The sequence below is a fragment of the Camelus bactrianus genome, chromosome 5 (genome assembly GCF_048773025.1).
Source record: "Camelus bactrianus isolate YW-2024 breed Bactrian camel chromosome 5, ASM4877302v1, whole genome shotgun sequence".
NCBI lineage: Eukaryota > Metazoa > Chordata > Mammalia > Artiodactyla > Camelidae > Camelus > Camelus bactrianus.
The window spans coordinates 26,657,200-26,673,824 of record NC_133543.1 but is presented as its reverse complement, the minus strand read 5'-3'; the positions used below and the strand labels follow the sequence as shown (position 1 = coordinate 26,673,824).

Below are 16,625 nucleotides of genomic sequence, written 5' to 3'. Positions count from 1 at the left end.
ACTGTCACCAAACCCTTTCTCCAGCCTCTGCCTGGTCACAGAGGGCCGAGAGGAGGCCGGGCTCTGATCCTGCTGCTCTGGGTCAGCCGCACGTTGTGTCCAGCTGGCCAACACACCTTATGCCCATTTGTCAAGCTCTGGCACACTGAAAGATACTTCAAAACTAAAGTGTGTAGTGGGAGCAAACACAGGGAAGCTAGATACCTCCATGGCCACACGTCTGTGAGCACTCTGTCCAAGCGGTCCACCCCGAGAGCTGACAGTTGACCACACAGTCCACCAGGCAGGGCGTGCTCATCCTCCGGGGCTTCTCCAGGTAATGCTGCAGGTGGGAACGGGGTATGATTGCACTGGAGAATTCATGTCAAGTCAAATCTCTGTCCTTTTATGGGATAATAGTCTTTATTCTGTGATAATAATCTTCCTATACTTTTGTGGGGAAAAGTATCTTTGCTTCTGTAAACGGGCGGCAAACCGAGAAAATGATGGTCCCTCACTTTACAAAATAGAAACTTGTCAGCCCCAATTTCTTTTCATAAAATCCTTGACTTTTGAATAGACCTGCAGTTAAAATTAAGGAAAGCAGGCCTTTATGTGACACACAGATCTGTCCTGTCACTCAGCCAGCAAGGAGCCAGGAGGATGCCTCCGCGCTGAATTCAGGCACCTGCTCTTCTGGGTGGGCTGATAGTGCACACAGAGCTCAAACGATCAGCTACTGGGGCTAAAACAATAAACAGAAAAAGAATAAAATCCAAATCAACAACCCATCTGAAGTTCATGAAAAAGACCAATTAGTCTAAAAACAATCATGATCTTAATCAAGGAAAAGCTGGTGACACAGTTTCTTTTCCTCTTGCCCTCTCTGAAACCCACATCTAGGCAACATTACACATTTTCTAATGGCCAAGACAGAAGAGGTCTTAGTGAAAGAATAAATCATCCAAGAAACACAGAAGAAGAAGAAAAAAAAACTCTGCTTTGGGAATCACACATTGTGTGCTTATTGAGGAAAACTTTGACATTCAATACACGCTAAATGTTAGCAGTGTCCACACTTGAGTAAAATTAATGATTACAGCGTGACTGCTTGCTCAGTGGACAAAATAGAAATCACCACTATGATCCATTTGAGATATATGGGTATTCTAGTTAGGTTAATAATTCAGGACTTTAACATTCTTTAAATATTTGTTGGACATACGATATTTGAAAAGCAGAGAAACTGATTTTTCTATTAATTAATAGTTTATATCGTTCTTTGTATCAAAAGAAAAGGTTTACTATTTGCACTAAATGTAAGATTTCCACTTATGTGGAGTTGTCATACATTCCGCTGATTTATTTTTCCTAAAGCAGACAACTTCTTGAGAGGCAGATGAAATGAAACAAAATGTTAAAATAAGTAAATCACTGACACTTGGTAGACAGAACTCTGCCCTGTACTAGCCAGTCTCAGAATTTCATTAAATGGGACATCCAATTTCAGGTGGTCTAGTCTCAGGGTTGCTGTTGGCCTGTGGTGATACTGTTGGTTTAAAAGCATGTGGTGGCAACACTTAACAGAGTTAGATCAGGGTAAATGAGGAGGATTTTGTTCTGATTTTAATTTCCATTTGTGGACTCTACTTACCTAAGGAAAATTGAGACAACTTTTATTTTGCCAGTTTGTTAAAGTTTCTGTGGAAACCTGGCTTAACTTGCCTCATATATATAATAATTTCCAATTATTCCAAAGATTGTTTTAGTGATTCTTATATGACAGCTTATGGTCATCTTTATGTCTATGAAACTGTTCCTATCATGTGTTTCACATATACATTGGGAAGGAAATGCCAACTTATTTGGAACGTGTCTGATTACAGCTTTTGTCCAAACTCCGCATATTTTTGTTGTGGGAAAAAGAGGGGCAATAAAATTTCAAAAATTTAAAACTCACTACTTGGAGACTTGGTAGGGAGGCATCTTCACTTTGAGAAGAAGAATGCAACTGTGCTAATGACCTTACAATCATTTGCTAAGCAAATTAGCAGAGCATTCTAATAGTGGGTGTCAGTGTTCACCTTGTATGCAAGGGGCAGTGTTTACTATACAGGCAAATGAATCACCTGCCCGATTCAAAGAGTCGTATCTAAATATTAGAAGAGTCACGTGATGTCAACACTTTGTTGGCCAGCAAGTGCCTCTAAATAAGTTCTTGAAAATAATATTTTTTAATGACCTCTGTCATTGTGCAAAATGCAAAATGACCTCTCCTAGTGATTCTAAGTTCAAACTAGTGCGATATAACTATAAAGATACTGGTACCTCTTATTCTAACTGAACTGCAGCTATAATTCATACTGTCATCTATGTCAAGCATCGTGGAGGTTGCAGACCAACATTAAGAAAACCAAGCTGTGGGTGTGGGACACAGACACACAAAATTCACCTGCTCACACTGGTCCACGCCGACGGGCTTGCCGTCACTGCGCACACAGCTCAGAAGGCGGGTCCTCATGCCTTGTCCGCAGGTCGCATTTTCACTCAGCTGGCAAGTGCTCCACTCTACAGGCATAAGATCACCATACTGAGTTTCAAAATTATGGCCATGTGAGCAAAATACAACACACCTTTGATGATCTGCATTGGTTGCAGAAGAATGGTGTGCACAGAATCCTAAAACCACTTCCAAGTGGCTTCAAAAAGCATCATTCAGTTCTATTTTTGCCAAACAATTGATTAATCAGATAATCAAATAAAAGTGAGTTACCTTCCTAAGGTCAAAAGCCAAATGGTTTTTAGAAACCATCTCACAGTTGGCTGGGGTAGGGAAGGAAAAACACTAAGCACGACGGCAAAGGAAAACCAGTTTGGAATCATCTGTGTGCTGGGGATAACTGAGATGGAAAAAAACTCAGAAATGATGCTAAGTCTTCGATGTCAACTTGAAGATACTTTCAAGAAATAATTATAATTTGGTCTAATTGGTAGAATGGATACAAGAGAGGTACCACAGAAGGGAAAGAGGGCAAGATATATGGACCGTGACAGAAATTCTCATTTTAATAAAAGTTATTCTCTCATGAGAGAAGGTTTTATAGACTTGTCTAGCTGTAATACAAACTAGACACTAGGAATTAGAATAAATTACCCCTTAACTAATTCTTTTAAAAAAATCTTACTTTCGTGTGGGTAGGAAAAAAAAAGATCCTTGATCATATACCGTGAGAACCTCTTTAAGGAGATTTTTCCTATTTGGTAGATGATCTACGAGTTTAATAGAAGAGCAAACCCATGTATGGTGAAATTGGTATTTTAAAGACATGCTTTTCCAGGAAAGCAAACTCTATTGTGTTTCTGAAAAATTACTACAAAAACTAATGATCTGAAACACCCTTAACTGAAGAAAAAGAGCAGATACCCCAGGCCAGCTTTCACCTGTAAAGACAACCAGGCAGCCCGGGGGAAATCACTAGGAGCTTCCTACGTGAGAACTCTCCGCAGTGCCGCTGTGACCACGGGTGACAACTGGTTTCAGGAAAGGCTACTGCTTTGCCTCGGCAGGCATGTGGCGATTTGGTCGTCGGCACTGAATTCAATGCTGAGACTTAACATGGCTCCGCGTCTTGCGGCGTCCTGTGTGTCAGCTGCTGCAGGGAACAGCAATCAGCGTAACTACACAGTCCTTGGGTATCAGACACTGAGCACTGTGGTCCCCAGGAAAAACCTGAGCCGGGTCTGAAGGAGGAGGCCGTTGTGACTTTCAGTGCCTCTAAACCATCCCTGTCCAGTCATGCCCGGCAGCCATCCTTAGTGAGCCCCAGAGAGCAAGGATGGTCAAGAGCCTGACATTTCCTGAAATAATCAGAGCCATGAAAGAGCTCAATTCTACAACAGCATAATCACATTCTGCATGGTTTTCAACCATACCTGTTAGATTGTACTGGAACTGAAAGCAGTTTTCATTGAGGAGGCAGGGCTGCACCTGGGAGTCCTCAGTGCACGACCTTGAGCTCAGCGGGGGCCTCAGCAGATGGCGGGTTCTCCTCTGCATTGTGTGGGGATCACATGACTGAAAATAAAAAAGCAGGCAGAGTCAGAAGGGACCTGGTGCTGGCTGATAAATTCTACGTGATGATCCGTACGCGTGTAGGCATGTGTATAACAATGACATGGAAGAGACTATTGAGAGTATGAAACATACTAAGAAAATCAAACCATTATGTGATTCAATGTAAATCATTGTGAGGTTTTTCACCTGACACCTCTTTCTTGTGCTGTGTTATGATGAAGACTACATTTCTACCTCCCATGCATAATAAGGCACAGGGAGACTATTTTCATCAATGAAACACACCCTGCTCTCAAAATAGTCTGCCATTTGTAAGAGATGAGTGCATTTTGAATGTTTACATGAATGAGAAAAGGAAGACAATGTCCCTTGTGCCCTCAGATAGTCTGGTCCAATAGAAAAAAAAAAAAAAACTACACGTAACATTTTAATGAGAAAATCACTTTTTAAAAAAAAACAAACTCACAGAGGACATTACAGGTTCAATCCTGCCAATAAGTTAAAAATTTCCTCTTACTTGGGAGGCCCTCTGATCTGCAGAAGATGAGCCACTGCATGCTGTTCCCCTTCCAGCAAAATAAACGTATAAATATGAACTTCAAAGATCTCCTACACAAATCACTTTACCCACGGGTCCCCACATCTTTGTATACTCTTGGCTCATACAACATTCTTGAGCCAGGGAAGCCTGCCTACCACCTGCCATCCACCTGCTCTACCCACAGAGGACCTGCAAAATCTCCCCCTACTGGAAGAATCTCCTTCAAGTGTCCTAAATCCTATCTTTCCTCTTCTTCAGAGCACTGAACAAGGCTTCATTGTGGACAGTCTTTCTTTTAATAATGATGAATTCTTTTCTTCCTTCCTAAGCAGCTTTCCACCCATGCTCAAGAATTACTCTACAGGATTTGATTCTAAACATATATACATACACACGTTACACCTGCCCGTATATGATCATTCGTTATTTCTTTATTACCCCATCTCCTTCCTTTCTTTATAAACTCTTTGACGGCATGATAGATCATGGTCTCTACTTCCCATGTCACTGCCTGAAGATCTTGGTATGTATTTTACACAGTGGTTGTTCAATAAATACCATTAAATATGGTCAAAGTAACACAATTCCAGACACAGAAATATAAAGAGGCACATAGATGTTTAAACGACAGGAGAAATAGAAGTCTCTGAATTAAGGTCACCAAAGCATCATTTCCATATTTGGAATGTTTTATTTATTTTTTAAGCCCTTTTACCTTTTCAGATACTGTAGCAAGAACAAAACCTGTAAACTTAATCTTGGCTGTTAATCAAAATGATAATGTTGGATTGCACTGAAATACGCAGAAAACTGCCACAAAATTTTCTTCTAGTTTTACATGTTTAGAGCCATTGAAACACATTTACTGTCCATGTGGCTTTATAATTAGATAATCTGTCAATACTAGTAAAGTCATTTTACATTTTAATTGTATCAAATTGACACCAGATGATCACGAAAGGCCTTTGAAATCAGGTAATTACTCTTAATTATCTGAAAAGGAATCCCATGCTAAATGCTTACCAATAATTTATTACTAGTTCACCGTTGAATTTGATTGTTTGTTCTCATGAGCAGGAATACTAATTTAAATGATTTACCAACAAAAGAAAATAGAAGTATCTTAAAAGATCCTCCTGATTAGCATTCTACTACTTTTCTACCTTCTAAACATCAATTAATGCTTGAACCAAGTGAACATGTGAAAAGATTTATGTACCTGCTTAGTCTAAACCATCAAACAAAGCAAGAGAAAATAACACATACACACAAGCATGCACACACAGTTCAAATTATTATGTAAACCCTGAATAATTCACTTGTATATTCTGTGCCTTAGTTCTTGTGTAAACCCAGGTGAGAAAGGCGTTTGGAAATAGTGCTGTAATGTGATAGGATTTAAGAATATCCTCCTTCAAGGCCTCACTCTCCATCAGTCTCAGTCTGCTGGGTCTGCTTTTGAGATGATACCCTCTGCCTGTCATTCATAACCGTGTAGACGTTCTAGAAATTAATACACTGAAAACCAACACTGCAGCTAACTCTCCTACCAGCCCTCGCCACGGAAATAGGCAACGGGGTGGGGGGTGTAGGTGACTGAAATCCACAAACACAATCCAATCTCAGGGGATATTTGTACATTTCAGCCTATAAAAACTGTTTAGCACTGCTAACAAGAGTTAGATGAGTTAGTGTTTCTCCTTACTCCTTTCTCTCTGTTAGCTAGTGAGATAGGAAGTTCATAAAATAGGTCACAGGGGAGATGGAGGTGGGCTAAGAAAAGAAGAATAACAAAGGAGGCTTACATCTGGACGATTTCTTTATTAGATCGAGATTCTTCAAATATAGACCTGGATCTCCTCTCCCCTAGAGTATTTATATATATAAGACATACTGTCAGCTTCCAAAATAGAGAAGTGAGAAAGTAAGGTGTGGATACCTAACCCAAAGTCAACTTTGGACCAGTTTCATTATAAAGAACAAGATCATACAGCTGAAGTTTACTTGCTAGGGAAGGAGATGGCCAGTAAGAACCAATAGTCTTTGGCACGTAGGCCCCTTTATGATTCTAGATTTTTGAACTTATTTACTGTTGAAAACCAACACTTAAAAGTTCAGTCCTTCATTATGACACTGGGCCTTCACACCTTTTGTTCTCTCTAGCAACAATGCTGTTACCCCTGAACCTGGCCTGAATGTCAGTATTACTCTGTCAAAATTAAAACGGATGTTCCCTCTGAGAGCCTCCCCTGACTTCCTTGCACCCATATAAATGGAATCACCTTACTAGTAAACGTTCCCACTGCATCTGTGCTGATGTGTGTGCTTTCTTTCCTGTGGGCTATTTGGAGAGTCCATGTCTTAACATGTCACTTTTCTTGGGCACTGAGAGCCTTGTTCTGTGTCTGACATACAGTATGTAAATCATAAGTATTTCTTGGTATAGGATAATTTAGTTCTTCCTGGGCACTAAGACTGGACTTTTTTAAGTTGCCATTAGCAGACAAAAAGTCAACCCTGGACTGTGATCACATTGCCTAAATGTAAGGGTTCCCCATAGGTACCTGTGTATCTGATACAAAGAGAATATATTTTCTCTAATTCTCATACTTATTCTCTAAAATCCAGATGACATTTCCCAGAATGATAGACTATCATTACAGTAATAAAACATACAAACATTAATGAGTTTAAATCACCCATATAAAATATAACAGATAATTGAAGTAGAATATTTTAAATAAATCCAAATATGAATGTATAATTTGATATTTTTCTAATACTGAACTATTAACTGTGACAGTTTAATAAAACCTGGCATTAATCTAGGTGCTTGTGAATTTAAGTCCCTGTGTAGATTTCTCATCTGGAGATAAGCACGACTCCAAGGCCTGGCCTTGTCAGCTCCCATCAGATATAGAAACCCACTGCCTTTGTTCTGTTATAGGGTTTCTCTGATGATTCTGATGTGGTCTCTCCCTCATTTAACTCATTAGTCCTACTGTCTGTAGCTCTGCCATTTCTAATCTTCCTTGAGGCAAAAAAAAAAAAAAAAAAAAAGAAGCTATATATGCTGTGAAGTTGAGTCTTTGGAAAAATGGGATAAAAAGATTTACCAAATACCACTGCAATGCTTTCTAACGAAATTCTTAGCGAAATTACACTCTGATTCTCAAAAGTTGATGAGGGATGAGAAAACCTCTAGGACAGAAATATTGCCTAAAAATTTTTTGTTCTTGCTTTTCATATGTAAAAAATTTCTCAGAGATTCTGAGGAAATGGTTATAGAAGTGGAAAAAAAAAAGTCCTTTGCATATCATGGTGCAACAGAGAGAGCAAAGACAAAACCAAATAGATCATATTCTCAGTAAAAGTTATCTCCACAAACCTCAAAGCATGAACAGGTGGGGACTGATGACTCAAGTTACAGAACCTGTGTGATATCAGTATCCAGCACGAGAAACAGAAGGTAAAAATGTGGCATCTGACATACTCAAGAACACCAAAATGGAAAATTAAGCTTGAGAGTAGATTTTTGCATACTCCAAAAGCACGTGAATACAAGGGGTCCATGGAGAGATTTGTGGGCCTGAAGCTGTGTCCAATGAACTTTCAACAGACCAAAGCTGCCTTCCAGGACAATTTCCTGCACTGAAGAGAAACTGGTGGGGAAAGTTCCCAAACTGATCAAAACAGGGAAACTAGCAATTATGGAGAAGAAAAGGCCAGTAAACCAAAGGGGGAGGAAAAGGAATCCGGCGAATTTCACAAAGAGCTGCTATATCTTGAACATGCAAAACAAACAAACAAGCAAACAAACAAGAGACGAGAACTCTGGACCATGAAAAGGAAATTAGGAACAACAGTCCCCAACCACACCTCTTTCTAAAAGTTCATAAAACTTCATGAAAAAGAGAATAAATGTCAGAATACCATCTCCATAGATAAGAAACTGCAGCAGAAAGACATGCATGAATACTAGATAGAAACTACTATTTCAAAATGAGCTAACAGTCATTTAGGAAATGACAGGATATGAAAGAACAACATAATAAGAATTACAAAAACTCAGAACTTAAGTGATAGAACTCAGTAAATAGATATTTTAAAAATTTCAGAAATGAAGACAAAACTAGGAGAAATACAAGGATAAAAATATAAACAATGCCTTAAGAAAAAACAAAATAATATATAAAAAGAAAAACGATCGAAGAAAATATTTTTAAAAGAAATTGAAATAATTTGAGAAAAACTAATAGAAAAGTGAGGCAAAATAGATGCCACATGCTTATGTAGAGTTTATGAAAAACAAAACCTAAGCAAGAGAACAACACTTTACAAAAAAAACCCCAAAAGATTCAAGAAAACTTTCAAAAAATAAAAAAGGTTTGAAAGGGTCCTTTTTACTTTTTTGGTTTGTTTTGTTTTATGAAAGAGAGGTAATTGGGTTTATTTATTTATTTATATTCATAGGAGGTGCTGGGGATTGAACCCAGGACCTCGTGCATGCTAAGCATGTGCTCTATCACTTGAGCTATACGCTCCCCACAAAAGGGTCCTATATTAAAAGGGAACATCAGAATTGCGCATACTGAGACATATCCTAGTAAAATTATTAAGCTTTAAAGAAAAAGAAAAAAAAATTGAATATCTAGGCAAGAATACCCAATGTCTTATAAAGAAGATAAAATCAGATTGTCATTAGATTTGACAGAAAATTTTATGCCAGAAAAAAATGCAGAACTATAAAAAAGATACACAATGACAAAAAAAAATCCAAGGATTTTATATCCAGCAAAGCTGACTTCCAATTAAAAGACCATACATAAACTGCTAACAACATGTAGGAACTCAAGGAATATTGTTTCCTCGAACCCTTTCTTAGGAATTCACTAGAGACTTGAGTTTTAGACATCAAAACTGGCTGGAAAGACATCAGTGTGAAGATTTGTGTTGAGCCAGTTTACATGGAGAACTTCCGCATGGGCTATATGCTCTGAAGACACAGATCAAATGCAAGTGTAAAAGAATGAGAGAACCTATGTAAAAATATTACCTTTTTTATGTACTCCTCTTGGTGACAGTATAAGTATTATTCTGAAAATGTTTTCTGTGTTATGTGGAATAAAGCAAATGTATAATTATAATACATTCTGTTTCCATATTCAATGTCCTTGAAAAAGTGGATTCTTACTATAGTAAAAAGGAGAGATGGAAGACAGAACTTAAGTGAACACCTATAGTTCATTAGTATGAACTCAAGAAGTATCTCATCTTCAAAATAAAGGAAATAACAATATATATTTCAAACCTCTGCTCACTGAAATGGTCTGGAAGCAGCAGAATCCAGTAAGTGTGAGGATCTCTAGAGTCTTCCCGTGGCAATAAAGAGCTGTTTTCACTAAAAGAAGCCAGAGCTTTTTAGAGATAAACAGCTGATTCCAAGTCTGGCACAGAAAATGTGTAAGATGAGTCTAAAATGCCTCACTGTAGTGAGTAACAAGGAAGCTAACAAAGCCCACCAGAGTCTTTATTAAAATCTTTGGAGAACAAAATTACAACTAGCTGATCTGAGCTTAATACAGGTGATAATTGAAAAGAACTAAAACATATCCAATCTGCTTAAAACTGTGTTTTCATTATGATACAAATTAATCACATGCTAGGAAAACAACTCCTTGTTTTGAAAACTGGTAAATACAAAGCAAATAAGCATTTTTCCTGCCTTTTCTATACAAAATGGATCAGCAGGTGATTAAATACCAGTTGGGGAAAAATTTCTCCTTACCGTAGTAGTACTTCCACAATGAATTAGTATTTCCACAGTGAATGAGAAAGGGTTACAGAATCGGAAGGCTGCCAGCTTATATTTCCTAAATAATAAAAAATCTAGGCCTTGATCATCAGTGACAGCCAAGCTCAAAAAGAGATAACCATACATTATGTGCCTCCTGAAAAAGAGCGCATCTTCTAAGAAGGTGTTTTGCCAAAGTAACCAGGTTTGAATCTGATTAAGTCTCTATATCCAACTCCCAATTTATGAGAAACTCAAGGATAGAGGAACATGTTAAACCTCACCATGGGGATGCAATTTACTAGACAGACTGGGAAATTCAGTAACAAAGATGGCCCATTTCCCTTACAAATAAATTGCTAGGAAGAAAAAAGATATAGAAGAAACAGCTAGATTAAAAGAAATTTAAAGACATATATAAAAATAGCAGAACCAAGCCATAATGGCTGGCCCATTCAGATTACAGATCTAAAGAAAAAGGAAAAGATTATCATGCAAGTCTGTACAGGGTTTACTTTTGAGGGAAGTGAAGAAGCTATAACCTGTGAAGCTCTTTATGAGTAACTGGCAAGGTTCTGTCTCCTAACCTGAGTGGCTGTTTCCAGAGTGTCTGCCTGATAATTAACCTGTACAATTTGTTTTACATAGTTTTCTGTGTTTATTTTAAAATTACTATTTTTAAAAGTTTAGAAATCTCTCTCCGATCATCCTTGGAAAATGTAGGTTTCATTCCATTATGTGATTTGAGAGTCTCCAGATATCAGTCTTTCTCAAAGTATGCTGCTTTCTACAGTGTGTTAATAGGTGCCAAGGGAGAAAAGAATTTCATACTTAAATGCATTTAGGGAATATTGAGCTAAACAGTTCTAAACAAGGATTTTTGCAATAGACCTTTACTATATCTTTACCCTTTACTATATCTTTACAGAGTCTGCTATAAAGTCATCAGAATCTAGTCTCTCCTTTCTTCCAGGCCACAGGAGTGGACCGTGTATTCCAGCCTTCCTTGCAGGTGAGTGCAACCATATAACTGAGTTCTGACAGATGCTCCATTAGCCTGTGTTCCAGGATGACTGTATGGAGCAAGAAGTGTCCTTTCCTCACCAAGAAATCCCACTTGGGACTGTTTGCTGGGAGACAGATAAAATCATATACCATTTGAACGATTATAATTTGGGGTTATTTGGTTTTTGCTGATTATCTATTATTATGCTATATATTGTGACTCTAAGGGTCTCAAACTTTCATGTATTAATTTAGCATTTCATATAACACATTTTCAGAAGCACGGATTGCAGATTTAAAGACACATTGAATGGGAAATTCTTCATAAATTACAAAATTATTAATTTATTATCTACGTAAATCAATTGCTCCCCTTAAGAACTCTTCCAGTAAGGTTTCCATTCACTTTAAACAAATAGTTTTTGAAAATACATTAAATTCAAGGCATTGCACCAATGAATAAAACATCCTTTCAAGGAGGATTTTCCTTTTATGCTTTGGATTTCCAAGAGATCATACCTTGTCTCTCCAAAAGACTTAACAGTTACATTTTAAAAGAACATGTCAAGGTTTTAGAAGGCAATGTAGTTTTTTCATCCTCCCTATAAAACAAAGGGGTTTATTAAGTTTGCCTCGGAGGAAGTTTATTTAATTTGTGAGTTTTTAAATTAATGTGTTCGAAGCCAAGGTGGCAGGTGAGATCAATCTAGGTTATCTAAAGAAGTAATTTTTTTTTCAAACTTCAGGTTATGACATATTAGTGGGTTGTCAACATGGTATTAATAACGAATACTTTCATAGTGTTTACTGTGTCCTGGTCGCTGTTCTAAGCTATTTAACTTATTTCATCCTCATAACAGCCTTCTGAGGTAGATGTATTATTTTCCCCTTTATACTGATGGCACAAAGACGTTGAGTAACTTCATCAAGATCACATAGCTAGAAAAGGGAAGAACCAATATTCCAACCCCATCAGTCTAATTCTATAGTCTATGTTCTCAACAGTGATGCCATCTTGGTTCTCAGTTTAGGGAATCAAATTCAGCACTTAAAAAAAAATCAGCACTTTTAAAACTGATAGAGCATAGCATGGAAAATATGTCATAGACTTAGGATGAAAATTATTTCATGAAAAGGTTATTTCTGTTTTATATATATATCTCCCCATAAGTAAGTAATAATGTATGTAATCGTTTGTGATATAAAATGTCTTTCTTACAATGTCACGGTCAAAAAGGTTTAAAAGCCACCAATCTAGTAAAAAATGCTTATCAAAAGAATTTTTCCACTAAACAGACTGTCACGATCAGTACTGCAACACAGTGTTTTCATTTATATAGGTATGTTTGGTTTTTAATTTTGCAAGTATGAACTGTAACTTTTTGAAAAGGGGTGGTTTTTCATTCTATTTTTCTTTCTATAGTATTTCTACCATAAAAACTAATTGCTTCTTTAAATACCAGGATTAATTTTAGGATAGAACAATTATCAGATTGAGTTTATACCTAGAAAGTATGCATTTATTTTCAATTATATGGGATAAAGAGCACAAATATGATTCTTAAATGTAAATGTGTAAGAAAAATTACTTTCCTAAACACATCCTTTCCCACAGGATATGGGCAGGGGGCTTGGTTGGTGCCCGTGCTCTATCTAGGTAAACTCAACCTACAAGAGGGAGAACGAAGTGGGTGCCTAAGTGAAGGCTTCATGTATTGACAGAGCAGTTCCATTCAGAGTGTTCCCTTTCACAGGGTTCTTTGTGACAGGACAGAAGTGGAGTCAAAGCTCAGAAGCTGAGTCATGGGCCAGTACACGCTGAGCTTGGCCGGAAGCGGGTGCTCCGGCAGTAAGGCACGGAGAGCACTCCAGCACCTGTGACTTCACTCCTCTCGTCTAATGATCTGGGCATTCTCTTTACCTTAGCCGACCTCTTCCGCAGATACATCCAGGACTAGAGCAGTGGTTCTCCACGTGTGGTCCCAGCACCAGCAGCACCAACATCACCTGGCACTTGTTCGAAATGCAAATTATTGACCCCCATCCCACACCCATCGAATCAAAAAACTCTGGGGGGAGGGAAAAAAACACAGATCTGGGGAAGGGTCCATCAATCTGTGTTTTAAGAAGCTCTGCAGGTGATTTTGGTACACTCTGTAGTTTGGAAACCACTGTCCTCAAACCACTGTTGGAATTTTATTTGTACGATAACTTCCTAATTTTCTGGACCTCAGCATCTTCCTCGAGTCTCTCCTATCTCTATTAATGACAACTCTAGCCATCCAGAGGTCCAGGTAAAAAAATTAGGAGTCATCTTTGATTCTTTTTTTTTTTTTCTTTGTTCCCTTACATCTAACAATCATACTCTGAGCAGATCCTTTCAGCTCTAACTTCAAAATAAAATCTATGATGCAGCTGCTTCTCACAATCTGCATCACTCCCACCCTGGTCAAAGTCACAATCACCTTTCACTTCAACGATAACAGTAACCTCATAACTAATTCTGCCCTTCCTTTTCTATAGATGATGTTGAACTCTGGGGCCAGAATTATCTTTTAAAATAACACAAATGAGATCACTTAACTTCTCTCTTCCACACTTTTTAATAGTTTCCCAACTTAGCATGAAAACTAAGTCCTTTTCTAGGACCTACAAGGTCCTGCACAGACTGGTCCATCACTACCTGTGAATGCTCATGGCCTTCGATGCTCACTGTCCACTGCTTCCTTCACCACTCCGGCCTCCCAGGTGTTCCTGGACAGCTCCAAGCACTCCTGGTCTCAGGGCTTTTGTTCTTGCTGTTCCCTCTGCCTGCAGTGCTCTTCCTCCAGCACCTACATGATTTGTCCTCTTACTTCCGTCAGGGCTCTGCTCAAGTGCTGCCCTATTTGAGACTTCTTTGACCAAGCTGTGTAGGAATGTCAGCAACTCTTCCATGTCACGCTTTGTCTCATTATTTTTCCTTCTTCTTATCACTTACCACTAACCTGATACGTTATATGTGAAATTGGTGTGTTTTGACGTTTGTTTTTCATCATGTCTTTCCTTTCTACTAGAATGCAAGCTCCTGGAGGGCTGGGACTTGCTCTCACTGATGGGTGATGTTCCGAGTACCTGGTAGGCCCAGACCCCTAAGAGATATTCCATACACAGATTTCCACAAGAGGGTATGAGTGAGTGACAACCCAAGCCTTGCAGAAGCACACTGGCCTTTTCACCGGCTGAAAGAGAGCAAATATTTATCACTTACCCTCCCCAGGACTTTGGGATATTTAATGAGTGAAATGAGATTAATGAATGTAAGCATTCCAAGTTCCTGCAAATTTTGGATTTGGCAAGTGTAATGAACTCTTATTATCACTGTATTTTACACAGGTCAAAAGACAGCGTACAACAGAGGAATATTTGCTATGACATCATCGCAAACCTGATCAGGAATTAAAATACTGTAAACTAAAGTTACTGGCCAGAGAGGCCAGAGGCTGGAATCTTGGGCCCTACAATGAGAGACTGTGTTTCTTCCTCTACTTTACCCTAGATTTGAGGGGGCCTATAATAAGACATGCAACTCTATGTATAGTGGAATAGCCTCTTACAGCTTCTGCTTGTCTTTTGAGAGATTAAGTGGATAATAACAGTGGAGACTGAGACTATATTCTGGATGCAGTCGTATCCCCCAAATAATAGAGACAGGCAACATTTTACAGGAAGAACACACACCCAGTATTGGGGTGATCATTCCATGAGATTATCTCCTAAAGCCTTTCAGAGTCCAACCAGGTGCACTCTGAGGATCCTCGTTTTTACAGATGGTGACATTGAAAGTTCAAAGAGTAAAACCACTGTATAGTAGGTACTCAAACCAGGATTTCAGTCTGGAAGTGTTACTTTGCTCTTCAGTATCTTCAGCTCTTCTCCTTGTAAAGTAGCGATGCTTGTGGACTCTGCGGAGGTGGGGACAGTGGGTGTAACGGGGCATTACAGAGCTTCGCTGTGATCGTGGTTATTGTGGCTGCTATTTATTTTAACCTGGAAAGCATGTAGTATGGACAGTGCTAATCAGACGTGGAAAGGACAGAGAGAATGGACACCAGGAACTGTGGCTTACAGACTAACCAAAAAGCGAGGTAAACCAGACTGAAGGGTGGCAGAGTCAAGCTAGGGACAGGACAATGAATAAGGCTCACTGCCTGTCTCTGAGGAGCCCACGGTTCATGAAAGACGCTCTCAGTCTAGGGGCGGACTTGTCCAATTTAGGGAGTTAACTGGAAGGCATGCCAGACACATGTCTCAGTATAATGGGATGACAAGAGCAGGGGCAGAAGCTATGACATCATCAAGATGACATAATGGTCCTGGTGTGGCTTTGCTGGGCTACTGCTAAGAGGACGTCAGGATGACACATCAATACCAGGAGATGTTTGCTTGGCCAAGATGTGTGGGCAGAGATTTTATAATGGTCAGGGACATCCCTGAGAGTCCTTCTGGCTGGTATTTCATGACACTAAGGAATCGTGAACGTGAATATTTATAATCCAATCAGCGACCCTGGAACAGATGAGTGATGTATGGCATATCCAATTGGAGTGTCCGAGGCTGTCTGCTGCTTATATATAACTGTTGGGGCTGGGGAATGAAGAAAGAAGAATGACCCAAATCCAAGCCCAAATACTGCCCTGCATTCCTCGAACATTTCAAAGTCATACAAGAGAAAGAAAGATGGAAGAAACAAAAGAGATGATTATTAAATGCAATATGGTCTGGATCCTGCTATGAAAGGAATATAAATGCTCTGGAGGGCATTTCTGGGCCACTGAGAACATGGGAATATGGCCTAGAGAGGAGCTGTAAGTACTGTGTCAACGTTGTATTTCCTGAATTTCTTAACCATTGTGTGATTATGTTAGGAAACTGTACTTAGGAAAGGCATATTGAATTAATGATACGATGGGGTAAAGGGGTGTGATGCCTTCAACATATGCTCAGATGGCTCGGAAATATTAACAGTGTGTGTATATATGCACAACATACTGTTATTTTTCATATATGTATACATATGTGTGTGTGTGTCTGTGTATGGAGGAGGCAGAGAGTTAATAAAGCATATGTGGCTAACTTGAAAATTAGTGGTGTGGATTTTTTGTAAATTTGAAACATTTCTAAATAATTTTTGTCCAGTAAGAGAACTGTAAATGGCACTGACACACCAGTATTCAGGAGACAATGATGAA

At 38.8% G+C, this 16,625-nt stretch overlaps 1 protein-coding gene and 1 long non-coding RNA gene across 2 annotated transcripts in view; one reads left to right on the top strand and one right to left on the bottom strand.

Moving 5' to 3' along the window:
- The window catches only part of THSD7B (thrombospondin type 1 domain containing 7B), a 763,775-nt gene that overhangs the window by 35,527 nt on the left and 711,623 nt on the right, over window positions 1-16,625 (bottom strand). The window contains exons 18-20 of the mRNA XM_074363581.1: window positions 3,913-4,054; window positions 2,432-2,547; window positions 205-322 (exon numbers count right to left, since the gene is read on the bottom strand). Coding sequence (XP_074219682.1) covers window positions 205-322; window positions 2,432-2,547; window positions 3,913-4,054 — 376 coding nt within the window. The remainder of the gene's footprint in view (window positions 1-204; window positions 323-2,431; window positions 2,548-3,912; window positions 4,055-16,625) is intronic.
- LOC141577700 (uncharacterized) lies at window positions 178-16,500 on the top strand. Its single transcript, XR_012506984.1, has 3 exons — window positions 178-316; window positions 11,318-11,401; window positions 14,770-16,500. It is a non-coding gene; the product is annotated as an uncharacterized LOC141577700 (long non-coding RNA).